Below are 27,331 nucleotides of genomic sequence, written 5' to 3' on the forward strand. Positions count from 1 at the left end.
GCCCTTTTCTGACACCTATGGCACCTGCTCCCTCCATGTAGTCCTGTCTATAAGACCACCCTTTTGCTGGCGCCCTCTGACCTTATCAGCCCAGTATATATAGCCAGAGAGGCAACCAGAGGTCTCCTGGCAGCCAACATGAAGGTCTTAGTCTCGCTCTGCGTCTTTGTTCCCCTGCTGGCACTGGCCACAGCAGGTAAGAGCATTTTACAGTTTGCTCAGTTCAGTAATACAGATCTGAGATGAGGTTTACTTGAAGTTGTCAAGAGAGTACTATTTCCCGTCTAGTGGTTTGAAAAATTTTAGCGGGAAAACGCTTGGATTCAAAGAGTGGTTGAAACTGAAAGTTGAAAGCATGTTAAGGTTGTTCTTGTTGTGCGATATGTTATATAGTCATTTTTACATGAAACTATAGGGCGTTTGAATGTATTAGGCATGGCAGCATGCCTTAAAACTGTGACGGTCACCAGCAGGAGATGGGCCATGCCACCATCTGCTTAGCTATTTAAACCCGCAGTGTTCAATAATAACTCTGGACAAGGATGAGTTATCTTAAGACTTGGCATGTGCAGTTTAACAAAAAGTTGTCTTAATGCTAAACTAATCCTTTATCATTTAAATTTTACGATATGTCTTCCAGTTTAAGCTTGTAGAATCCCTGAGTTGACTGTGGGACAAACAACAGGGCATTTATTTTCGTTCGGTAGACGTTTTAGCCCATGCATTGTGTGTCAGCTGTCGTGAGGCAAGGCATTAGCTTATGGAAAGAGCTAGAGCCTTGGGACGACTGTTAACCAGTCGCTCTGCTCCTGTTTCCAGGTCTTCTTGAGTCCCAAAACGTCCCATATCCTAATTTAGAGGTTTGATAGAGGGTTCAGCTGGTATTTATACAATGTTTGAGGTGCTTGTATTCACAACTTTGGTATTATGGATTTGCCAATGTGAGACAACTAAATCCAACCATTCTATTTCATTCAAGAAGGTCTTGCATTTTTAACCCTTGCTCTTAAAAATAAACATTCTTAATTGGCATCAATAATTCCATGAAGAACCTTTAACACCCACTGAACCTTTCCGTTCCATAAAAAGGTTCTTTACAGGAGAAAAATGTACTTTGGATTATTTAAATTTTCTTTAAAAAGTTATTTTCAGAACTTCTTTTCACTGAAAGGTTCTTTGGGGAACCCAAAATGGCATTGCAGCGAAAGCTCCATTTTAGAGTCTTTATTTTTAAGTGTGTCAGCTATAAAAGTCCAGCTACTCCAGCTTTGGATGTGATTTCCAAGGGCTCTGGCAGCCGCCGTTACCCTTGTTCCGTCCTTGGGTTCCTCTCGGGCCCGGCGTAGGCCTTCGTGGGCCCAGGCTGCCGTCAGGTGTCTAAGATTGGAAGTTGTCCTGTAACTGGACACTGTCTATTATAGATTTCCCTATCGTTCTCTTCCTCTCTCCCCTCCCCTCCCATCCGCACTTGTCTTTGGATCCAGCGTGCAGCTGCTGTCACCCTGACACAATCACAATTTATTTATTCCCAGCCACTGGCCATAAAAGGACATGCATTATCTAAGCAGGAGGAGCCGCGGTGATCTATGCCAGTCTTGCTGCATTAGTGTGTGTACAGCTAGAGAACCGAAGTGCTAGTTGCTTCAAATGGACAAAAATTTGATGATTTTAGTGCCATTGTTGAATGACAGTTCAAATTAGTGCTTAGGCTTCTGAGCTTTAGTTGATTTATTGGTGAAAAGGAGTTTTCAATCTGATTATGTGCAGTTAAAACTTTAAGAATTTTCCATGAGACAGTCTTCACTTCATGTTCATTATTGGCATCTATGGTTACATGAAGAACCTTTAACATCCATGGAACCTTTCCATTCCAATGGGTTTTTAATTGTAGGAAAAGTTATGTTTTAAAATGTTCTTAATCGTTCTTTGAAGAAAACGAAACTAAGAGATTCTTTAGTGAACCAAAAATGGTTCTTCTGTGGCATCACTGTGAACCATGGATGTTCAAGGTTTTTCATGGAACCATCAATGCCAATAAAGAGTCTTTATTTTTACGAGCGAACCACGAGTAACGGAGGAAGTCGTCTTTATTGACTACACATCTGATATGGGTACGCGCCTCGAGTAAGGGCTCTCCCCACCTTTCAGCAATGTAGTACAGCAGCCATGCGGTGTCCCTGCTCTTTAGGGACTTCCCTCTGCTAGGAATTGTTGGACGGGCTGCCAAGTGCTTATTCCATAAAAAGGCCAATGCGACATGGCTTTACAGAAACGAGTCATGCTTTCAATCCCCTTTACCCCCTTGATTCCATGTGATGTTCTTACACCGTCCTAACTCTGATACCCATGATTCCTCTGAGGAATTACCACCCGGATATGATCCTGGTTCTCGGAATCAAAAATGTGTCACACAAGACACTGCCATTTTGTCACGCTATTAAAAGCTTTGAAGTAACAAGCTAAAAACAGTGCATGGGAACTTCTGGAATCAATTTCTACAACAAAATATTACTGTAATATTTTGATCAGTTTTGATTCATTTAGATGTATTGCTTCTGTTGACTTATGTATGTAGATGATGTTAACTATTGAAGAGATAATATCTTCATCAATTGCTAATTTTGGAAGTGTAGAATCACACCTCTGATTGACAGAAAAAGGCCAGTTAGACCCCCCTGGGGTCATGATCCATTATGGAGCTATTTCTGTCATCAAGTGAGGCCAGAACCTTGGCGCCTGTTGCTATTTATGTCTCCGTGATTTCCCCCATAGATAGATTAGATAGATAGATTAACATTTGCAGGTATGCTTTGCTTTGTATATGATTTTTTTTAAATTATATAATATATATTACAAGTATGTATTTTAAATTATTTATATACATATATAAATGTTGTTTTATGCTGAATTTAATTTATATTTTTAATATATTTTCTATTATAACTTATTATAATTTTGCTATATATATATGCTGTTTTATGCCTGATTTAAAAAGAAAAATCTTATTATAATATTTCTAAATATAATAATAATATTATTTCATTATATGTCATATTTCATTTTTTACTCATAATATATTCATATTAATAAATTTATATTTAATTTTTCATTTACAATATACATATTTTATGCTACATTTATTTTACATATGTCATTTTATGCACTATTAATATTATGATCATACAGTGTATAGAAATACCATGGTATTGTCATTTTATACCATTATTGTACTGGACTTTTTTTGTAAGGCCTTATGTAGTTTGATTAACAACATTTGTAGTTATGCAACATAGTTAGTTAGTTAGTTTGTTCATTCATTTAATTTTTTAGTTTTAATTAAAATTTTATGCAAGATTTAATTTATATATGTAATTTTATATAATATTAAAATTGTAAGTGTACTGATGTAGGCCTACATCAAAAGACCATGGCAGTGCCATTTTTAGTATGATACTTTTTTATAAGGGCTGTAAAAGCATTTCAAGTGAAGTTTAGCTTCTGATTTTGTGAAGTTTAGCTGCTGTGTAATGCAATACATGTAATCTAACAGCAGCTTTGTTCACTTGGAAATCCCTTGGCCCGCTGTAAAGGTTGTGTACCCTCTCCCTCGCTGCCGGTAAATCCTACGGGTTCAGACGGGTTCAAGGCTCACCTCCCTAATCACACTCACATTAATTCAATTTACCTCCTGCATCCGCCAGCACAACATGATCAGGGGCTTTAACCCTGATCCACTGAGGAAAACACACCTATGGGCCGCAGGATGGAAACTAGATCATTTGCATGAAAGTTGCTAGTAAGAGAATGAATCCATTTTTGTATTTATTGCCTGCTGTCAGAAGTCTAAACGATCACCTGCAGCTTTTCAAGGATCTCCATCTGTGTTTATGCAATCATAAACATCGAGAGAGCCTAAACCGACCGTTATTTAAACACCTGTAAGGTCATAGATGATACTAAACCATGTTTCCTCACAAAAGCGCACATGTGTGTATTTGACCAATAAGCCGCAGTCTACAGCAGTCCGATGGCATTCCGGTGGGATGAGCTCTAGCAACAGCTGTGTTTTTTCCAAAGCCACTGTTGCTAGGCAACAGGCTCATTGGATGTCCGTAGACCCTGCAACAGATGATGGCGGTTTGCATATTTGTCCTTCCAGTGCGTACAGGGTTAAATGAAAGCTAACCCCCGTCGATTGAAATTGTGCACGCCTGAAGTGGATATATTTGTAATTGTGTTGGTGCTATATTAGGTGCTGGAGCTGCTGTCGTTGCATACTATGCACCCGAGGGCACTGAGTACTTTAAAAAAAACATGAGTTTTCCTTTCCTTTTTTAACATTTATTAGATAATTTTTACACATTGTCTCTATACCTGTGTGTTTCACACTAGGACTTTTCTATATCATCACATTAGCCATTAAAAACCCCACATAGTTCACAGTTCCTCCATTTAAACTGCACACCTTGCCGCTAACCTTTCGCCGTTTTAGCGCCATGCTGAGCTCAACATTACAGGGCTGTATTTTTAGCAGCTTGACTTGGCTCACATCGGCTGAGCACTTGTATGCTTTAACTAGCACATTGTGTCATCACAACAGGCCTGCAGTCTCTGCACTGAAAGCCCATCTGCTCTCAACAATATGGCATTGCGTTCAGCGGGGCGAGTCCTCAGCAGGCTGGAGAAACGTGTCAATGCTGAGCTGTAGAATTTGACGGCGGCGAGCCGCTGTAAAGTCTACAAAAGATGAAACATAGAAAAAAGATCACAAAGGGCAGCTGTGGAAAATGTGTGCTTTGTTAGCCACCTCTGTTGGAAAATTCAGCTACCAGCTTTGAACACTCATTTTTACATGGTTTCTAGCTAGTACATGGTGTTAGCTAATTTGGCTAAAGATTTTTTAAAAATAGAAATGAATACGTTTCCTCAGCAAAGATGTATTAAATTGATCAAAAGTGACAGTAACGTTACAAAAGATTTCTGTTTAAAATAAAAGCTGTTCTTTTGTACTTTCTGTTCATTAAATGAATGCTGAATAAAAATATATCACTGTTTGCTCAAAAATATTAAGCGGCACAACATTTTCGACACCGATAATAATCAGAAATGTTTCTTGAGCAGCAAATCAGCATATTAGAATGATTTGAGTAATGATGCTGAAAATTCAGCTTTGAATCAGCTTTTTAAAATATATTCAAATAAAAACAGGTATTATGAATTGCAATATTACTTTTACTGTATTTTTGATCAAACAATGCTGCATTGGTGAGCATAACAGACTTATTTCAAAAACATTAATAAGCTTTTAACTTTGGTATTTATTTATTTATTGTTTATTTGCTGTTTATGTATTAACATATTTTTGCTAAGTTTTAACAGATTTTTTAAAATGGCTTTTTTTGTTTTGTTTTTTTATAATTAATAAATAAATGTATTAATTTATTTTCTTTTAACATTTATTTGTTTGTTTATTTAAAATATATATATTTTTTGCCATAGATGCAAAGAATTTAGCATCGACACCTAAAGATAAAAATACGTTTTCTTTCAAATCTGTCTTATTTTTTTCATTGGATCGACAGACGGACGGACGGACAGACAGACATAGACAGATAGATAGACAGACAGACAGACAGACAGATAGACAGACAGTCAGACAGACAGGCAGATAGACAGACAGACAGACAGACAGGCAGATAGACAGACAGACAGACAGACAGACAGACAGTCAGACAGACAGGCAGATAGACAGACAGACAGACAGTCAGACAGACAGGCAGATAGACAGACAGACAGACAGACAGACAGACAGATAGACAGACAGACAGACAGTCAGACAGACAGGCAGATAGACAGACAGACAGATAGACAGACAGTCAGACAGACAGGCAGACAGACAGATAGACAGACAGTCAGACAGACAGGCAGATAGACAGACAGACAGACAGACAGACAGTCAGACAGACAGGCAGATAGACAGACAGACAGACAGACAGACAGATAGATAGATAGACAGACAGACAGACAGACAGACAGACAGACAGACAGATAGATAGATAGATAGATAGATAGATAGATAGATAGATAGATAGATAGATAGATAGATAGATAGATAGATAGATAGATAGATAGATAGATAGATAGATAGATAGATAGATAGATAGATAGACAGACAGACAGGCAGATAGACAGACAGACAGACAGACAGACAGATAGATAGATAGATAGACAGATAGATAGATAGATAGATAGATAGATAGATAGATAGATAGATAGATAGATAGATAGATAGATAGATAGATAGATAGATAGATTTAGAACTTTTAAACAAGACATTTTTCAACCAAATAAATGTTTTGTCTTGACAAATTTTGCTCTTCCAGTTAAACATTTGTCAGAATTTCAGTTCATTTGACTTCTGTCTTGCATTATAATTCTATAATAAAATATTAAATTAAATAGAAAATTCTATAATAAAGTTCAATTCAACTTCACTTATTCATAGCAAACAATGTGAACCCATGGCTGCTTTGATCAGCCTGAGTTGAAGTCTATAGATGTAGGTAAGATGTAAACAGATGCCGGACTCTTCAGAATCCTGGCTGGCCCACATTCACAGATGGTTTTTAAGTTGTGCTGATGCAGGTTGATTAAGCATTTATTACTTGACCTGTCAGTTATTTCCGTCGGCAGCCAGCGAGGAAGGCTAACGGATGCCCAAGCAAGTAGATAAGCAAACAAATGCCAATGGACACCTGAGAACTAAATAAATACGCAGTTTAGCTGTGTGGGCCACAAGGGGGATTGTGGGAAGGGATGACAAATGAGCTGGTCTGCATGCAGATGAGCCAAACTTCACTTCTAGAGCTTTCCAGGCAAACTGCATAGCAGCAAGTACATAACAATCTTTGGTGTATTGGTTGAATTTAACAATGATAATTTAATGATTCAATGTTGTCTTAATCTTAAATTATATTTCAAAAATAAAAAAGTTTAAGATTTTTGTTTTTGTCTCTTAAGTCCCTTATGCTCACCAAAGCTGTATTCATTTAATTAAAAATAAAAGCAGTAATATGAAAAATATTATAAAATTCATTCCTGTTATGCAAAGCTGTGTTTCAGCATCATTACTCCAGTCTTTAGTGTCACATGATCCTTCAGAAATCATTATAATATACTGATTTGCTGCTCAAGAAACATTTCTGATTATTATCAATGTTGAAAACAGTTGTGCTGCTTAATATTTTTGTGGAAACTGTGATAGATTTTGTTTTTCATGATTCTTTGATGGATAGGAAGTTCAGCATTTATTTGAAATATAGGTTTTTGTAACATTATAAATGTCTTTACGGTCACTTTTGATCAATTTAAAGCATGTCGTCTTATGCAAGTACATTTTGATGCCAGCACATCACCTTATACTCCAACTTCAAAAGATACAATATGATAAAATATGGTACTTCAAAAGATACCATACATAGTGAATGGCAGAAGTAGGATTTTTAGGCACCACTAGCATCCTGGGGTAAATCTTCATTTTGCTCTGCTGGTAAACTTGCATGGAAAACAGTATAAAGCAGAAGTGGTACAGGGTGCATAATGGCAGCTGTCCACTGCTGGATATATTTAGGGTCTGTTATCTCTCTTATCAACATGTAATCCAACCATTTGGTAGCCATGTGTCCATCATTGAAGCTCCAGCTTGTTATGAAACCAGAGAGTCCCCGTATACACCAACCGTTGTGTTATGAAACCAAGGCTACATTGCACTTGACCATTGGCTGTTGGCTGTGATGGTTTTATTTTTAGATTTAATACTCTAAAATAAATCAGATGATAGTTAAAATTTTTTACATTGCTACAAAAAAGATTGCAGTTCTTTTGAACTTTATATTCATCAACAAATTCATCAACAAATCCTGAAACAATGTATCACGGATCCCGCAAAAATATGAAGCAGCACCACTGTTTTCAACATTGATAACAATAAGAAATGTTTCTTGAGCAGCAGATAATGGTTTGATTTCATTTTTAAATTTGGTACTCTAGAATAAGACTGATTAAATTGTCAAAACAAAACAGAAATATAATTATAAACAGGATACGTAATGGATGTTATTGTGTTCTCTCATCTCCTTCCTCCAAAAGAGATGTTGTGCTGTTAATATATGAGGAACTTGTAATGAATGGCAGCGCTGCTAAATATAAATGTGGAGGCACGGTGTATTCCCATTTGGCTCCATTTATGTCTTCGGTCTTGATAACAGCAGCCTGGCAGGAACGCCCTGAGGCATTGTGGGTAAATATCTATGAACAGAGGGGGGAAGATTGTGGCATGAATATCAATAGTCTGACATTAATAGTACAACAATGCCCTGATGAGAAGTGTGCTAGACAAATGTCGACGGCAAATAACTGCATTCATAACAGCTAAGCATTAGGCTACAAGTGGCAGTTGTGGCCTAATGGATAGAGAGTTGGACTTATTCACTGGGGGAGTGAATAACCAACACTCTCTCCACCCTCAATACTACGACTGAGGTGAGACCCTTGAGCAAGGCACCGAACCCCCAACTGCTCCCCCAACTGCCTACTGCTCCAGGTGTATGCTCACTGCTGTGGGTACACTTGGATGGGTTAAATGCAGAGCACAAATTCCGAGTATAGGTCACCATATTTGGCCACACACCACTTCCCTTTCCCTTTCCTTTCCCCTACAAATGCTGTTGCTCATGTGAACTATTTAACTTGTGTTACGGACATAAATGATAACTCAAATTAGGGATTTTAACACTGTGCTTAACCCCGGTTTGTTGTAGTTCTAAACCTGGGTAACTCCGGGTAAAGTAACATTTCACAATTGTTATTTACATGCGGTATAGCACCACTTTTTACCAATGGTTATGAAACCAGCTTTTGCGTTTTTAACCCACATCATGGTGCCAAACGTGTACAGTGTGAAATGAAACTTGGTCAGAATATTATGACTAGTTGCTCATTTACATGCTTTGGACAGTTACAGAAAAACCGCGCATTAATTAAACACTTATTTCAGCGTTTGAGTTATTTCAGGAAGAAATATATAAAATGAGGAAGCTCTATGCTAGAGGTATTTTGTAAACCGGTGGCGAGCTGCGTTTGTCCAATCAGTGACACTGACAATGCAAATATTCAACTGAGAAGGTTAACCAGAGATTTAAGAACGCACAGAGTGAAACGTAAATTTAGCAATAGGATTAATGGCTGACCCCAGGTAAATTATGAGCAGTATGAAACGTGTAACAAAATTACCCAGGATTCTGTTTATCAAGTGTTATTTAAAAAAACCCAAGGTTAAAGGGATAGTTCACCCAAAAATGAAAATTCTGTCATTAATTACTCACCCTCATGTCGTTTAAAACCCGTAAGACCTTCATTCATCTTCGGAACACAAATTAACATATTTTTGATGAAATCTGAGAGATTTCTGACCCTCCGTAGACAGCAACTCACCTGCAATGTTCCCATATAGGTCCAGAAATGTAGCAAGGACATCGGTAAAATAATCCATGTTACATAAGTGGTTCAACCGTAATTTTACGTATACTTTTTGTGTGCCAAGAAAACAAAAATAATGACTTTGTTCTACAATTCTTCTCTTCCTCGTCCCATCCGTGCATTATGGAGAATACACGACGCATGCGCATTGTGTTCCTCTGCGCGTGAACAAGGTACAGTTCTACATCAGCAGCAGCAGCATGCGCAAATGTCGTGGTACTCTCCATAATGGTGGAGGGCAGTCCCGGGAGAGAAGAAATCGTTGAATAAAGACTTTTTTTTTCTTTGCATACAAAAAGTATTCTTGTAGCTTTGTGAAATTTTTTTTAACCACTGAAATTTTGTTTTTAACCACTGATTTGTTTTAACCACTGACTATTTTAATGATGTCCTTACAAACTTTCTGGGCCTTGGTAGGAAACTTGCTGTCTATGGGAGGATCAGAAAGTTCTCAGATTTTTTCAAAAATATGTTAATTTGTGTTCCGAAGATGAATGAAGGTCTTACGGGTTTGGAACAACATGAGGGTGAGTAATTAATGACAGAATTTTCATTTTTGGGTGAACTATGCCTGTAACTATTTAAAGTATTAACAGTTCTAATATGTTATTTATTGAGAAAATTTGTGCTTCTTTGTCTGTTGGACAGTAAAACAGGTGAAAAAATCCCAAATGTACAAAGGACATAGTAACTGCATCACATCATTCTTACAAGTTTTTAAACAAAAATGTGTTAATAGAGTTGGTTCTGAAATTGGAAATAAAAGCGAATGATTATACTGTTATGGCCCATTCACACCAAGAACGATAACTGACTATAAAGATAACTATATTAATTGGTATTCCACACCAACAAACAGCAATCTTGTTTTTTTATGAGCATGCGATTCAGTTTTGTCATCTGCCACTTTAAATGTTTGAGCTTTTTAAAGTTAGTTGAATTACGATTGGTTGACTCAATCGATACTGTTCCTCTGTTTTGTTTTTGGTAGTTGTGGTGTGAACTCTGCTATTCCTCGTTATACAGTGGGGAAAAATTTTTTTTGATCCCCTGCTGATTTGGTATGTTTGCCCACTGACAATGTCTATTTTAAATTCTAATTTTAATGGTAGGTTTATTTGAACAGTGAGTGACAGAATAACAACAACAAATCCAGAAAAACACATTTCAAATAAGTTATAAATTAATTTGCATTTTAATGAGTCAAATAAATATTTGATCCCCCTATCAATCAGCAAGATTTCTGGCTCCCAGGTGTCTTTTATACAGGTAAGGAGCTGAGATTAGGAGCACTCTCTTAGAGGGAGTGCTTCTAATCTCAGTTTGTTACCTATAGAAAAGACAACCTGTTCACAGAAGCAATCAATCAATCAGATTCCAAACTCTCCACCATGGCCAAGACCAAAGAGCTGTCCAAGGATGTCAGGGACAAGATTGTAGACCTACACAAGGCTGGATTGGGCTACAAGACCATCGCCAAGCAGCTTGGTGAGAAGGTGACAACAGTTGGTGTGATTATTCACAAATGGAAGAAACACAAAATAACTGTCAATCTCCTTCAGACTGGGGCTCCATGCAAGATCTCACCTCGTGGAGTTTCAATGATCATGAGAACGGTGAGGAATCAGCCCAGAACTACACGAGAGGATCTTGTCAATGATCTCAAGGCAGCTGGGATCATAGTCATCAAGAAAACAATTGGTAATACACTACGCCGTGAAGGACTGAAATCCTGCAGTGCCCGCTAGTGATGCGCGGGTCGGGTATTTTTCCAACCCGCGGGTCCCGCTTTTATGAAATTATTTGGCCCGCCCCGCACCACTGTATATATTTTTACAACCAGCACCCGCCCAGCACCCGCGACCATTAAATAGACATACTAGGCACTGTAATTCAAATGAAAACAGCCTTTATTTCAACCTGAAAGTGCTTGGAAACATCGCCCTGTAAACTGGCAACAACATATGATTATGAATATGAACGATAAATCAGGTCATATTAATAACAAGATAATGATACACATTTTAAACATTTACAAAGCAGCGTTTGTAATCTAGGCTAAACAATTTTTTATTTTAGATTTGTATAGGGCAGGCCTACAGTTTACAGCCTACGCTAAATAACCACTGACATTTTTTTTTTTTCATTTATCACACAGAAATGTTCATTTAGCGTGTTTACGTTCGCTGTGCAAAAAAAGAATGGCATCCACTGTACCGGGGTTTAATCTATTTCGCCTGGACTCCAGCACCCGGCCAGCAGAGCTGAATGTGCGCTCGCTTGATGCGCTTGTGGCTGGGATACAATTTCTCCCGCACCTCGTCTTCCATATTAACTTTTATTTCTTTGTTTTTGTTGTGACTGGCAGCGGTAGCTGCTTGGCGCTTTCGTGACTTGTCACGTGACGTAACCTTATCAAAGAACTTAATAAAACATGAAAATAGATATTCCCAAATATTTAATATAGGCTATAGGGAATTGCACGCAACATACATGGATTTTTTTTTTTTTTTTTTTTTTTTATGACCCGCCCCGCAAATAAAGTGACAATTTCTTTACCCGCCCCAACCCGACCCGCGGGTTACCCGCGGGGTCCGCGGGTTACGAGACGACCCGCGCATCACTAGTGCCCGCAAGGTCCCCCTGCTCAAGAAAGCACATGTACAGGCCTGTCTGAAGTTTGCCAATGATTCAAAGGAGAACTGGGTGAAAGTGTTGTGGTCAGATGAGACCAAACTCCAGCTCTTTGGCATCAACTCAACTCGCCACGTTTGGAGGAGGAGGAATGCTGCCTATGACCCCAAGAACACCATCCCCACCGTCAAACATGGAGGTAGAGACATTATGCTTTGGGGGTGTTTTTCTGCTAAGGGGACAAGACAACTGCACCGCATCAAAGAGACGATGGACGGGGCCATGTACCATCAGGGCCAGGGCATTGAAGCCAGCCAGGGCATTAAAAATTGGTCATGGATGGGTATTCCAGCATGACAATGACCCGAAACACATGGCCAAGGCAACAAAGGAGTGGCTCAAGAAGAAGCACATTAAGGTCCTGGAGAGGCCTAGCCAGTCTCCAGACCTTAATCCCATTGAAACTCTGTGGAGGGAGCTGAAGGTTCGAATTGCCAAACGTCAGCCTCGAAACCTTAATGACTTGGAGAGGATCTGCAAAGAGGAGTGGGTCAAAATCCCTCCTGAGATGTGGGCAAACCTGGTGGCCACAACAAGAAATGTCTGACCTCTGTGATTGCCAACAAGGGTTTTGCCACCAAGTACGAAGTCATGTTTTGCAAAGGGGTCAAATACTTATTTGACTCTTTAAAATCAATTTATAACTTTTTTGAAATGCGTTTTTCTGGATTTTTTTTTATTGTTATTCTGTCTCTCACTGTTCAAATAAACCTACCATTAAAATTATAGACTGATAATTTCTTTGTCAGTTTAAAACGCACAAAATCAGCAGGGGATCAAATAATTTTTCCCCCACTGTAGTTATGGTCCTTGGTGTGAAGAGGCCTTTAAATCATGTGCATTTGTTATTATATTTATTCTAAGACAAATTACTACGGTCTGGGCTAGCCATGCACATTTGGTCATATTAACTTTTTACAAGGTGTTTTAAAGTCTGTAAAACTCTTTGTAAATCCCTGTTTATCCCTCCAGAAAGCACACAAATAACAGATAGCTTGTTGATGGGCCTTGGCAAAGACTTAAAGGACTGTTTTATCACAGGATACTAATCACAGAGACCTTAGGAAGACCTGCTGCAGTGAATTATGGGCCGTCGTGGCTCACTGGGCAATATTTCCTCAGGCTTCGAAGGAAGTTTTAATGTGTGTCCTTTTGGTTTCTCTGCAGAGGAGGAAGCCGTTCTGGAATCCATCCTGAGAGACAGATCTCACATCGAGGAAACTCTGAGGCTCGCGGCGGATGACAAAGCAGGAGATTATGCTGGTGAGGACATGAAGCCTGTGTTTTAGACCGATACACACATAAACAGATCGTTAGCTAGCAAGTAAATGTTGCTTTTAAACTTGAGTTAAGCATCATTTCAACCTAGCATGCTGTTAAGAAACAGCTTAACCATCTTGGTTTAAACCAAGATTTTGCTAACTTTCCAATGTCTAGGACCCAGAAATAGGACGATTTGCTAGCAAAAGTGTGAGATAAATATTAAGGGTGATATTATAAAGAAAACATGTTTCCTAAAATAAATTAAGTGGTTTCTGTGTGGACAATTACGCTACAGCCAAAACAAATTATTAGGGTTTTTAATATTATTTATACTCATTATTAGAGTAATGTTAGCTATGTAAACCTGAAAAGAAGCATTTTCCATTCAAATTTATTCACAATAAATATGATGTCTTATGATTTTTGTAAGTATAAAATTGTAATGTGAATTTGATAATGAATTTAATAACAGTAATACAATTTCTGTAAATGTGCTAAAATTCAACCATTATATTTTATTAATGAATACAATATTTTGATATTAATATTAAAATACTGTAGGAGTATTATGATAACTGTGATATCGTAAAAAAAAAAAAAAAAAAAAAAAAAACGTTTTAACCCCTTTTGGCACTTTTGTTGTTGTTTACTAAAGCTATTAAAAACACTTTTCGTTGACTGAATTGAATAAAAATATTAGATGAAAAAAATTAAATAAAAAAATAGTCAGCTAAATAAATAAATTTTTAAAACAGTTTATCTATAGTCTTATCTATCTATCTATCTATCTATCTATCTATCTATCTATCTATCTATCTATCTATCTATCTATCTATCTATCTATCTATCTATCTATATATAAATTTCAGTTTTATTTTCAGTGATTTTATATATATATATATATATATATATATATATATATATATATATATATATATATATATATATATGGTGAAATGACAACATCACATAAAATTGATAAGTCTTAAAATAAAATTCAAACAGTCAATATTTTAAATAAAAACTAAATCAAAATATGAATAAATATACTAATAGTAATTAAGATACACTAGATACAGATGTCTCTGATTAATATTTAAATACACAGTAAAAATGATATAATCAGTAAGTCAGCTTATGTAAGTTATGGCAACATTAATTCTGTTTGTGGAGGCCAAATCTTGAGTAGCTATCACATAATTTGTTTTTACAATCACAGCAGTATTTCTCTGGCACAAAACAAAAACCTTCAGCTAAACTACTTTTTGAGCAGCTTGTAGGCTGTGAAGCATGACACCATGATGAGTCATTGCTGCTTGTGAATTGAACTCGCCATAAAAGTTTAACAATGGATTATTTAGTCCATATGTCAGATCAGCTAGAAAGTTTTTATCTGACTCATGGGATCCGTTCCAAACTGAACTATACCTCAGAAAGGCACGTAGATGTTTTTAGGTTTGTTTACATTACCGTCTCCTCTCATTTCCTTCCCAAACGCTTTATCCACAACACCATCTGCAGTCTTTCCTCTCTGCACTCTGCCCCAGTGTCTTGTGGTGGATGTCATACTCAGCGTTCACTTTTTGTTTGTTCTCTGTTTCATCTTTCAGCTGCTTTGCAGAGGCTGAGGAAGATCTACCACAACTCCATCAGGCCCATGGAGCAGGCCTACAAGTACAACGAGCTGAGACAGCATGAGATCTCAGGTACTGTCAGCCTGCTTTCCACTGCTGTCTCGTGTGTGTTTGTCTACTCTCAAAAAATATTTAGCTCTCAGTTTAAGATGTATTTGAACTGCATGTTCACATAAACTAATAAATTGTTATGCGATGCATATTTGTCTGTCATACACAAATGAAACAGGTAAGAAACAGGTTTCTTAAGATTTCTGCACTCAAAATCAAATAGATGCAAATCCTCAATAATAAACCATACCATGATTTTTTTTTTTTTTTATATATTTTTTTTCAAAATGCATTTATTTAAATGGTATAGAATCAGAGTTATTACAGTTAACTAAAACCATAAAAATCATTTAAATACAGGTTAACTAAAATAAAATGAGAAATAACATATAAAAACCTTAACCTTTGTTTAAGCTTGTTTCCAAGGATACATTTCTTATTTTTATTTAACTTGATGTTCTAAAATAACTCAAAGTAAAACTAAAATAAAAGATTTTTAAAAAAAAAACAGAAAGTAGTAAAAATGGCAAAAAAACCCCCAGCTTTTACTAAAATTTAAATAAATAAAAATGAAATAAAAATTACAACAAATTACTAAAACTTCAGCTGAAAATAAAATGAAATCTAAATTGTTTTTTTTTCATTGAACTTGATTGTACTTAAAAAGCTCAAACTGAAATAAAAATCATTCAAACTATACGGATAAAAAACGAATAAAGCTGACAAAACACAACAAATCAGTAAAACTTTCAAATTTAAACGAGAACTGAAAATATCAAAATAAAAACATCAAAATATTCATCATAAATCTGTTCGCTGTGAAAAAATTGCATTTATTCAGTTAAAAAGTATGAATATGGTTCAAATATAGCTATAGCTGTGGAACAATATTTAATTAGTTAAAATATATGAGATTGAAAGAAGGAAGATATACAAAAAATGATCAAAAACTAATAAACATTACAACACACACACACACACAAAATACTAAAACCTTAAGTAAAAATAAAATGAAAATTGAAAATATGAAAAAGACTAATTCAAAATATGAATAAAAATTATAATAGTATTTCAGTGATACTAAAATAATACTGTTTTGAATCAGCATAAATCTGTTCACAGTAAAATGAATAAAATTTAGTGTGAACATGGCTAAAATATGTCTATAACTGTGAAACAAGCAATATTCAATTAGTTCAAATGTTCAATTAGTTGCATTATTTATGAGAAATATAAACCAATTACAGAATTCTTACTTGTTTCGAATATGTATGCCTGACAAATATGCATCACATTAAGTTTAGTAGTTTGTCAAAACAGTCTAATCTAAATCGATGGAAATTTTATATGCAAATACATCTCAAATTTAGGCTAAAATATTTTTTGAGTGTAGTGTAGCATTATATGAATATTGATTGATTATTCATCTCCATTATCTCATTCTCCATCATCCAAACCATCCCACTGTGCATTCAAGCTGCCATAATCATATTCATAAGGAAGAACCTAAGGCTGCTGTGTCAAATTTCAATGTCTTTAATTAAATACTAATGTAATCATTTATTAATGATTTTGAATTACTTGTCCTAAACTTGCACTATTTGTGTTTCCAGCCCAGTAATTGCTGCTCGCAGCTTTATTTAAACATCATTTTCTGTGTAATGTGTGCAACAGCAAATGTGGTTCTTTCATATGAGTATTTCATTTCTCTCACAAAGTTCCAGATACATCAGAGCTGGTAAATAAAACCCCTCTAGACAATGAACTGTAGGATTAATTTAGGCTAAAGGCTTTTTTTTTCCAGTTGGCGTATATGAGTATCGTGGCTTCTTTGAGCCGACACATGTGCTTTTCGTCATTCCGCAGCTGTAGCACTGGTGCTCGTCCAGAGTAATAGAGGAAGAAAGACAGAGAGAGAGAGAGTTAAAATAGAAAACACAAGGCTTTCTTATTACTGCCGGAGGAACGAAGCCTCCATCTGAAAGCAATCAAGAGTTTCTCAACAGCCCTTGCTTTATATAAGACCTCTATGTGCTCGAGTCCTCACAAGTCTGTACAAAATTCTCAGGAATACACATGAAATATCCTCTGTGCAGCTTTTCTCTGTTTTTAATTGTTTATACAGTAATACCTTATAAAAGAGGAGGTTCTGCAGACATACATTGTGCTTTTGGATTGCAATATCTGAAATAATAAGTGGTAATATGTATAATCATTTACATTTATAACTAACACTTATATCACTTTCAATAAATAAGTTAGGCCATGGCTTTAAAAAATAAAATTTTTAGACCTTTAATTTTCGATTTTTGCATTATGATACTGTTATTGATCAGATTTGATTAATTTATTTATTTATTTATAACAGTACACTTTTTTGTTGTTGTTGGCGATAATATTAAAACCCAATAGTTTTTGTGACATTTTCATAATCTGCATATTTGATACAATTTATTATGAATTGTGCATAATTTAAATATTTAAACATTTTTAAATGGACAATTACACAATAATAAAATATTAGTTTGGTTCTATTATATTATGCTTTTAGATGCATTGAACTTTTGACTTTCAAAAATATTTTACAACTTCAAACTTTTAGAAAATATCCCAAATAATAAATGACAAATTTCAGATTTTATATAGTTAAAAAAAATTATATATATCATTTTTGGAAAAATTAATTTTTTACCTTTATTTTTGGGTTTGTATGTATATATATATATATATATATACAATAGCCCAGAAAATTTTTTTTGTGTATATTATATTGTGTTTTTTATATGGTGAAGTTTCATTTGGTTAAAAGCAAATCTCATGTTTGAACCCATTCACTAGATTTACTTATTCCCTTAGTAGTAGTTTGAGTGTGAAAATGATGTTTAGATAAACAAGGGCGAGTGATTATTGTAGAGGTGTTGGGTGTATGTAGGTTGTGTCCACTTTCACAGTGTTGCGTGTCCTGCTAACCCCTGACTGAACACTGGGATCCAGCTTGCCCCCTTGTGGTTCAGCATGGTATTTAACCCCTACACTCACCACAATAATGCACAACTGACCTCTACACTCGTGAGGAAGTAGAAAGAAGCTGAAACAAGCTATCAAATATCATCTGAGTGCCACTGTGATCAAAGGCTGCTGCTGGTGATCAAAGGACGAAAATGTGTCCTAAACCATCTTCAATATGAGTACATTCTGCATGCAGGGGCTTCTGGGTACAAGCATGGTTTTCCCACCAAACATTTGACAGCACATCCATAAATTAATATACAGTATTTAGTGGGATTTATGCAAAATTTGGTATATTTAGGCTTCTAGAGATCAAACTGTTATAAAACAATTTAGCGAGGTATTTATTTATATATTTTTACTTGAAATGATCTTTTACATACATTTATCTCGTTAAAAATATAATTAGGTTTAATCAGATCATATTTCACCACAAAATCAAAAGCAAAAAAAATAAAAATTAGATTTTGCCAATAGAAAATGAAGCTTGTGTTTTTTGCTTTATAATGTGATGAACAATGTTCATTACTGTAAAACATCTTATTCTTATTACTTTAAAACTGTAATAAAAATGTGCTGAAATATATTATTATATATTTTTCATGAATAAATACCACATTAATGTGGTGCAGAAACAGTTTTTGCTAGTAAGTTTTACACACAATTATAAAGGAAAGTGAAGTAGCACATTATATTCAATGTAAAATTTGGAAGTTAAAAAACAAAAAATATTTTCCATTTTTATTTTATAAAACACAATCATTGTTATGTGTACAACTTTGAAAAAAATATATTTTACAATTGTATAAATACTTAATTTAAATGAAATATTATATATTTTAATTATATATGTAATCTTCACATTAAAACAAAGAGATTTAGGTTTTTTTTTTTTTTTACATAGCAGTAATAATGGTTTCACTTTATTTTGATGGTCCCTTTAACACATTCTGTTGACTATAAGTAACATTGCACCTACATTTCTACTAACTCATTAGTAGACTGGTAGGGTTAGGGTTAGATTAAGTTGACATGTATTTGTAAAGTTACTTACTGTCAGTAGAGTGTCTGTTGGGAGACCATCACAATAAAGAGTTAGCAGATATGAAGCAGACAGTCTACTAATACTCTAATGAAGTTGCAACATTACTTAAGTGTCAATAAAATGTTCAAAAGGGACCATCAAAATAAAGTGTTACCCAATAGATAAATTTATATAATAATGTGTATGAAAAATATTAGCTTTACTTTTTAATGTCATTTTGGGTGAAATATTTTCAATGTGTTTTTGGCAGGTTTCACAAATTTATTTATTTTCTGTTTAAAACAAGATAAACATTATTTTTTGTTTTGTTTTATTTACCTTTATTTATAAGGTTTTCCAAGATTAACCCATCTTTATATTACACTTATATATAAATATTATACATTTTTGCAGGGCTGTCGCTAGTGGGGTGAAAGGTGGTGATTTTAGGGGCCCACGGCTGAGGGGGGCCGCCCGGCGATCTCAACTGACTGGCTGAGACCAGCCTAAACAGACACTCAGGACAGTGGATTGGTCACTGCTGCGCGTCGTCACGAAAGCTTTTCATTTGCACGTGTTAAGCTTTGCCAATTTATATAATCAAAATAGTTTAAAGCATTCAAACACAAGACGCGGAAAAGCTGCATTGAGTACTCGCGCCCCGTTCACCAGATCCTCCTCCTGCACCTGAAACGAACAAGTACAAATCGCAGTTTAAACATGCAAACAGAAAAATATGTGAATGAGCCCAATTCAGCACCCGAATGCGGTGTTCTGTGCACACAGGGCGCACAAAGAGAGACACGTCTCGCTTAAACACTGAATTTGCCTCTTGTACAAAATCTTGTACATCTTGGATCCTTGAAAAAACTGTCGGTTATGTCTTAAGTGAAAGTAAACAGTGGAGAAAGTCGGATGTGTATCATTATAATGGATGTATTGTCTCTTAAAGTGACTGCGCCTAATTTACTAGCTGCTGTCGATGTCCTTAATGTTAATAGAAGAAAATGAAAGAAAGAAATTCACTCTCAGCTCTTGACTGAATTACTTTGCAGTTTTAACAATAATTAATCCACAGTCAAGCCAAAAATTATTCAGACACCAGATATATATATATATATATTTTTTTTTAATAGTGGGTGCAGGACACCATAGTTAATTCATGTGAGTATAGCATAGCAAAATAAAGTAAACTGTGACAAATCATACCCAAATATTCTTCATACAGTGGAGTACCAGTAAAATTGATAAAAAAAAATTGGGACCAAAAATTATTCAGACACTTTGACCTGACCATGTTTTGCTTAAGTGTTTTTGTTTAATTGCTAATGCAACCTTTTTACACGCCATAGTTGTGTAAATATTGTCATAGTAACAGTTGTCAGAATTTTTGGTTGATTGTAATCCATTGCATACCTTTCTATCAACGTTATCTGACATTGTGAATGAATCTTGATAAAGTTTAACTCTGAGTTCTTGTCATATTTTATTAAAATGTTCTAAACTTTATCAAATAAACTGTGATAATGTGAGAAATGTTGAAGGGGTCTGAATACATTTTTGTTTGGCTGTATATTTAACTTTTACAGTGAAGACTATGCAGTGCTATTTTACATTTGATTATTCGGTTTCTGTACCTGGACACCTACAAACTTGAAAAAAACTTAAACATTGTGTAAATAGGACAAATAAATAAACAGAACGAATATATAAATTAAACAACTTCAAACAGGGCCCACTGGTACAACCTGCACCGGGGCCCGGCAAACCTCAGCTACGGCCCTGCATTTTTGTGTAAAACAAGTCAAAATATTTAAATTATTATTATTATTATTTTTTACATTTATTTGTAAGAATAGGATTTGTTGCAGTGTGTGTACAATCTCTTCTAGAAATCATTGTATCTGGACAAGCATCAATCTTCATCCACACACATTTCAGCTCATCACTGTCTCCCGCTTCACAGGAAAAGTGTCCCCTTCTGTCCTCCTCCTCAGCTTCTCTCTTTGACCTCCTTCACATTCTCTTTCTCTTTCTGTCTCTCTTCCTCCTCTGCCTGCACTTTTCCTCACACTTGTCATTTTCATCCCTTTCTCCTCGCCCGACATCACCCGTCACTAAACAGCCTATCCTGGACGCACACTGGGGGATTCTGCCACAGGTGGGTATGACGGGGCGCTTCACTGCATGGCACTGCCTGCGTCTCTGATCCCCTTCAGTGTAACGCCAGCTAGCGCTCATCTGCCCAATTACCATCATCACTGAATGAGCACTAATTACAAAGTGCCATTATATGTCAGCGTGTAGCATTGCTCTGTCGACATTCAGCCAGTGCATTTTTTTTTTGGAGAATATAAAACTAACAGACAAATTTGGTGCTTCAAATCATCCAGTGGCACGTGCAACAATTCAACCAGCAGATTTGGGTGAAAGTCTAGATTTGGTTCAGCTATTTTTCTTCATCCGACTAATCAAATTGTCTAATTAATTCTGAACACTAATCAAAGTCTTTGTTTATGAGAATAATTTTATTGTGCCATATTGTAAGATAAACTACTGTGCTCATTGTATAAATACTGGAAAATGTGGGTTGCATAAGTGTTGTAGAATGTTGTGTGCAATAAACAGTGCTTGGCAATTAATCATGATGGATCTGTTACAAACGTTTGGGGTCAATAAGATTTTTTTCTATTTTAAGAAATTAATAGTTTTATTCAGTAAGGATGCATTACACTGATAAAAAATGACAGGAAAGACATTTATAATGTTAAAAAAGATTTCTATTTTCAATAAATGTTGCTGTTCATTTGAACATTCTATTTATAAGACAAGCCTCAAATACAAGATGCATCACGGTTCCCACAAATATATTAAGCAGCTCAACTGTTTTCAACACTGATAAAAATAAATGTTTCTTGAGAAGCAAATCTGCATATTAGAATGATTTCTGAAGGATTATGTGACACTGAAGACTGGTGTAATGATGCTGAAAATTCAGCTTTGCATCACAGGAATAAATTACATTTTACAATATATTAAAATAAAAAAAAACTGTTATTTGAAATTGTAATCATATTTCACAATATTGCTGTTTCTATTGGATTTTATATCACATAAATACATCCTTGGTGAGCATAAGAGAGTTTCAAAAATCGAAAAAAAAAAATCTTACCGACCTCAAAATTTTTACTGGTGTTATGACGTGTCTAGTAGACAACGTGTCTAATTTGATGCAAAAAAAAAAAAAGCGAGGGAAAGAAGTACAATCTGTTAATATGTTGTACTGTTGTGTATTTGGGTATTAATTATTAATTTGACAGAACACAGAAAATGACAAAAACTCCACATAACACAAGTCATGCAAATTAGACAAAACTTAAAGACAGCACATATTAAATGGTCTGTACCTCCGTCCCTCATAGCCTTGATTTTATTTGCATTATATTAAATATATAGCATCTACTCTGGCTAAAGTTCATTGACGGATGAGTGTTGGTTGCATGTGCAGGCCTTGCATGACCATATGTGTGAGGGGGGGGGGGGGGGGGGGGGGGGGGTTTACTTGTCATATGTTGGATGCCTATATCAAAATTGACTTGCACTAATTGCAATAAAGATCACTCTTAACAAAATAAAGGTTCCAAATCCGATGTGACAGAAGAACCATTTCAGGTTCCCCAACCTTCCAGCTGTTAAAAGAACCATTTTTTCTTAGTGTGAAGAACATTTTAATCATCTCGAGAACCTTTTGTGCATTTGAAAGGTTCCATGGATGTTAAAAGTTCTCCGAACCTTTATTTTTTAAGAATGTAGAGTCACATGATTTGTCTGAAGGTTTGATGGTGGCACTCAGATTATCTTTATTGTGACTGGGTTCAAAAACCCTACATCTTCTGAGCTGCTAACCGAGCTCCTCGACCTCTACACCGCTGTAGAGCTGGAGGGGCCTTGAGTGATTGTGTTTGCCCTCTTCTGGAGTACTTCATAGAAATGACATTCTCTGCAATTAATTAAACAGAAATTAGTTTCTTTTCCTACTCAGAGTTCCTACAGAACTCTGTCCTCAGGTTTTATAACAGAAAAGATGAAGTTAGTGAAATGGCCTTCATTCCTTCATCTGAGCTCTTAAATAGGCACTCATTATTTATTAAAAATTCAAGAAATCCAAGTTAGATTCATTGTAAAACTTATTTTTCGTTATCTAGAAAGGTTTTGATGAAAGGTACTGGGTTCAACAAAAAATTACCACATTAAGAAGATAATCTACATGTATTCACACAACAATTTAAAGACTTGTTTTGGGTTCCTTAATGATTCTGACACTCAACGATTCTGCATGGCACATTCATCACTCTTTACGCTTGCTGTTTCTGCTGGCTCTTCTGCAAATGTGCACCCCAGTGTGATGGTACTTAACTTTCTGTGGTCTAAGGTGAACGATGAAACCCAGTTAATCAGCAATATGCAATATGTATAAGCAACAAGCACCAGTAAAAAACCCTTGCAACATCATTTTCCCTTTGACAGATGGAGACAAAGTTTTCAATAATGACAGATTCATTATCGAATATTTAAATTCATACACTCATAAAAACAAAGGTTCCAAAAGGGGGTTTTGTAGCAATGCCATACCAAAACATTTTTGGTCTCTCAAAGAACCTTTCGGTGAACAGTTCTTAAACCATGTTAAATCATGAAGAACATTTGAAAAACCTATTGTAAAGAATCTTTTGTGGAAAGAAAAGGTTCTATGGGTGTTTGAGGTTCTTCATGGAACCATCGATGCCTATTAAGGACATTTATTTTTGAAAGTGTATTAATATTATGATTTCCATTTGCTTTATAAAAGAGAAAAGGGGCGTTTTCATTCATGGTAGATTGTGGTTCTTGCCCTTAGTCTCAATTTTTTTAATAGTAAACACCATTGTTCTCCAACTCTCTCTCTCAAACAGATGGAGAAATCACCTCCAAACCCATGGTGCTGTTTCTTGGACCCTGGAGCGTGGGCAAGTCCTCCATGGTCAACTATCTGTTGGGTTTGCAGGACACTCCTTACCAGCTATACACAGGTAAAATGCCGTCTGTGCTGCTTGCCAAGTGGTTTTCGGTATTAAAGTATTGTATTGCTACAAATTGGCATTATCTTCTGTTCATCCAGGTGCTGAGCCCACTACCTCAGAGTTTACCGTCATCATGCATGGCGAGAAGATCCGCACCGTGGAGGGCATCGTCATGGCTGCCGACAGCTCTCGCTCCTTCTCCCCGCTGGAGAAGTTCGGCCAGAACTTTTTGGAGAAGCTGGTTGGCATCGAGATGCCCCACAAGCTTCTGGAGCGGGTCACATTCGTGGACACGCCTGGAATCATTGAGAACCGCAAACAACAGGAGAGAGGTACAGACTTCTCTATCATCGCCATTGATTTCTGTAATTTCTGGGATCCCGTGGCTCCTTAAAAAGTCTTAAACCCAAATTGAAGGTCATAAAAAGTCTAAGATATGTGAAATGGTACAGTCTTTATTATCATTTTAAGAGGACTTCAGTTTAAGAGCTGATCATTAAACTCATTCCTTAAACTGATTTAATAAATTGTAAGTGCTGCTCTTTTCACTGTTGCATGTTCTACAGGCTCACAGTTTCAGAGCAGTTGTCAATCAATAATGCATTTATGACTATTTATGATTGTTTATGACCTACTGTTTAGGAATTAATTACAATGTTTAGTGCATATTTTTTCTGTTTGAAGGAGCAGATGGAATAGTGACACCTAGATATTTCAATATAAGAGTCCCGGTGTATCTCAGGCTCCTTAATAATTAAAAGTTCAACATTATGCATACAATCTTTTTCTGGGTATTATGGCATGTTGTCTACACAATAAACCACATTTTACAGGAAGGAAAACATTATTTAACATATTCAGTATATAGATTTGACTAGTTCAGGCACCAGGGTTATTGTAGTTAACAAAAAAAGAAAAGAAAAACATATATATTTTTTTTGTAACATGAAATAAAATAAAATGTTTTATATATTTTTTTCAAATAAATAAATAAATATTTGATTTATTTCAGCTAGCCAAAGCAAAAAAAATTCATTTTAATTTAGTTTAACTGAAATTAATATAGTATATATATATATATATATATATATGTATATAAACTATACAGGCAACTAATAAAAATGAAAAGCACACAACAAAATTACTAAAACTTTAAATAAGAAAATAAAAACTAAATCAAAATATTGTTACATATATAATAGCATCTCAGTAATACGACCCCACACCCACTGATTTGCAAAAAAATAAAAATTAAACTCTTTGCTGAATATGCAAAGACGGAATATGAGATATGTTTTGCAGTTGTATAGGTTTAATCTTAATGGATATACGGTATTAATTTTGTTTGTCAAGGTCTTAAAAAAGGTCTTAAAAAGTCTTAAAAACCCTCCAGATACCCTGTATTTAACATCTCAATTAATGAATAATAATTAATTCTTTATATTTCTTCTCTCACTTCAAGGTTACCCATTCAACGACGTATGCCAGTGGTTTATCGATCGCGCGGACCTCATTTTCGTGGTTTTTGATCCCACCAAGCTGGACGTCGGTCTCGAGTTGGAGATGCTCTTCCGACAGCTGAAAGGTCGGGAGTCCCAGATCCGTATCATCCTCAATAAGGCCGACAGCTTGGCGACACAGGACCTCATGCGCGTCTATGGCGCCCTCTTCTGGAGCCTGGCGCCCCTCATTAATGTGACCGAGCCCCCGCGCGTCTACGTCAGCTCCTTCTGGCCCTACGACTACGCGCCAGACACCAGCCGTGACCTCTTCAAACGTGAGGAAATATCCTTGCTGGAAGACCTGAACCAAGTGATCGAGAATCGTCTGGAGAACAAAATCGCCTTCATCCGCCAGCACGGCATCCGCGTTCGCATTCATGGTCTCCTGGTGGACCGCTACGTGCAGACTTTCAAGGAGAGGATGAGCTTCTTCAGTGACCCCGAACTGGTCTTCAAGGAGATCGTGGACGATCCTGATAAGTTTTACATTTTCAAGTCCATCTTGGCCAAAACCAATGTCAGCAAGTTCGACCTGCCCAACCGAGACGCTTACCGCGACTTCTTCGGAATTAACCCGGTGAGCAGCTTCAAGCAGCTGTCGGCTCAATGCTCCTACATGGGCGGTTGTCTGCTGGAGAAGATTGAGCGTGCCATCACCCATGAACTGCCCTCTCTGCTCGGCAGCATCAACTCCGGCAAGAACCCGACCCTGTCCTCCTGCGAGGCCACCGGCTGTGGGGAAAAGCCCAAGAATCGCTACCGGCGAAACTGAGAGAAGAAAACCAGGCAGGAGGGAGACTGAGGAGGTGGACGAGAGAAAGAAAGGAGGAACGGTGGAGCAAACAAACCGAGGAGGAGCAGTGGAGCTAATCCTGTTCCTGCCGCGGGTCCGTTTCGAGTCAATGGAGACGGATCTCACGGGACTTTTTTGGCGTGAAGAGGTTGTGTGTGGGGATGTTTGTGGGTGGGGGATTCTGGGACGGGGCGGAGGGTGGTTCTTGTGAAGTCTTGAGGCGGAGTTTCTTGTGAATGCGAGGAGAGCGTGCCAAAATAACTCTCCTCTCTTTCCGCGCTACTTTTATAAACTGTCTGCAGTTTTGAAGGGGAAAAATGTGTACGCATGGAAAAACAAAAATGGCTGGCACACACTTAAAAAATGTAAAAAATTGCAAAAATAAAATATCCTGAGACTGAAAATGGGTATCAGCTGCCTTGAATGTGAACAGTGATGCAATTGTCATGTTTTAAACTTACCGAATCAGTTCCCCAGTTGTGCGTTTTCCACTGTCTTTTGGGTTGATTTGTTCACTTTTATAGGTTAATAGTAACTATGGATGATTATTTCTCTCTCTTCAGACTAATAAGCTACTAGCATTTTTACACCGCATGTTATGATACATATGGGTTTGGTTTTTTCACATTTTCACTTATCCACTTTTGTATACCACAATAAAAAAACGATCTACACTCTTAAAGCTGCAGTCCGTAAGTTTTGCCTCTTTGTCGCCATCTCTGTTTGAAAACCTGGAATTGCAGTTACTTGTGGAATTATCTTTA

At 36.3% G+C, this 27,331-nt stretch overlaps 1 protein-coding gene across 2 annotated transcripts; it reads left to right on the forward strand.

Annotated features, from left to right (window-relative positions):
* LOC306866133 (sarcalumenin-like) lies at positions 1 to 27,247 on the forward strand. 2 transcript variants are annotated; one of them, XM_079411180.1, is made up of 7 exons: positions 131 to 196; positions 13,399 to 13,494; positions 15,105 to 15,200; positions 21,338 to 21,373; positions 24,165 to 24,281; positions 24,371 to 24,604; positions 25,735 to 27,246. In XM_079411180.1, exons 1-7 carry the CDS (start codon positions 139 to 141, stop codon positions 26,544 to 26,546), a joined length of 1,449 nt encoding a protein of 482 aa, XP_079267306.1. In that variant the 5' UTR covers positions 131 to 138; the 3' UTR covers positions 26,547 to 27,246. The 2 variants fall into 2 exon arrangements, with proteins under 2 accessions (XP_079267307.1, XP_079267306.1); XM_079411181.1 differs by lacking the exon at positions 21,338 to 21,373 and having other exon boundaries at positions 1 to 196; positions 25,735 to 27,247.
* The last annotated feature ends 84 nt before the right edge of the window (positions 27,248 to 27,331 follow it).

This window comes from Barbus barbus (assembly GCF_936440315.1).
Source record: "Barbus barbus genome assembly, chromosome: 4".
Classification (NCBI taxonomy): domain Eukaryota; kingdom Metazoa; phylum Chordata; class Actinopteri; order Cypriniformes; family Cyprinidae; genus Barbus; species Barbus barbus.

What these genes read in the sequence shown, in the direction of transcription:
- LOC306866133 (XM_079411180.1), top strand. Translation starts at nt 139, where the DNA reads ATGAAGGTCTTAGTCTCGCTCTGCGTCTTTGTTCCCCTGCTGGCACTG. An exon ending in CAAAGCAGGAGATTATGCTG is followed by an intron (nt 13,495 to 15,104) that starts GTGAGGACATGA and finishes TTCATCTTTCAG; the next exon opens with CTGCTTTGCAGAGGCTGAGG. An exon ending in CCGCAAACAACAGGAGAGAG is followed by an intron (nt 24,605 to 25,734) that starts GTACAGACTTCT and finishes TCTCACTTCAAG; the next exon opens with GTTACCCATTCAACGACGTA.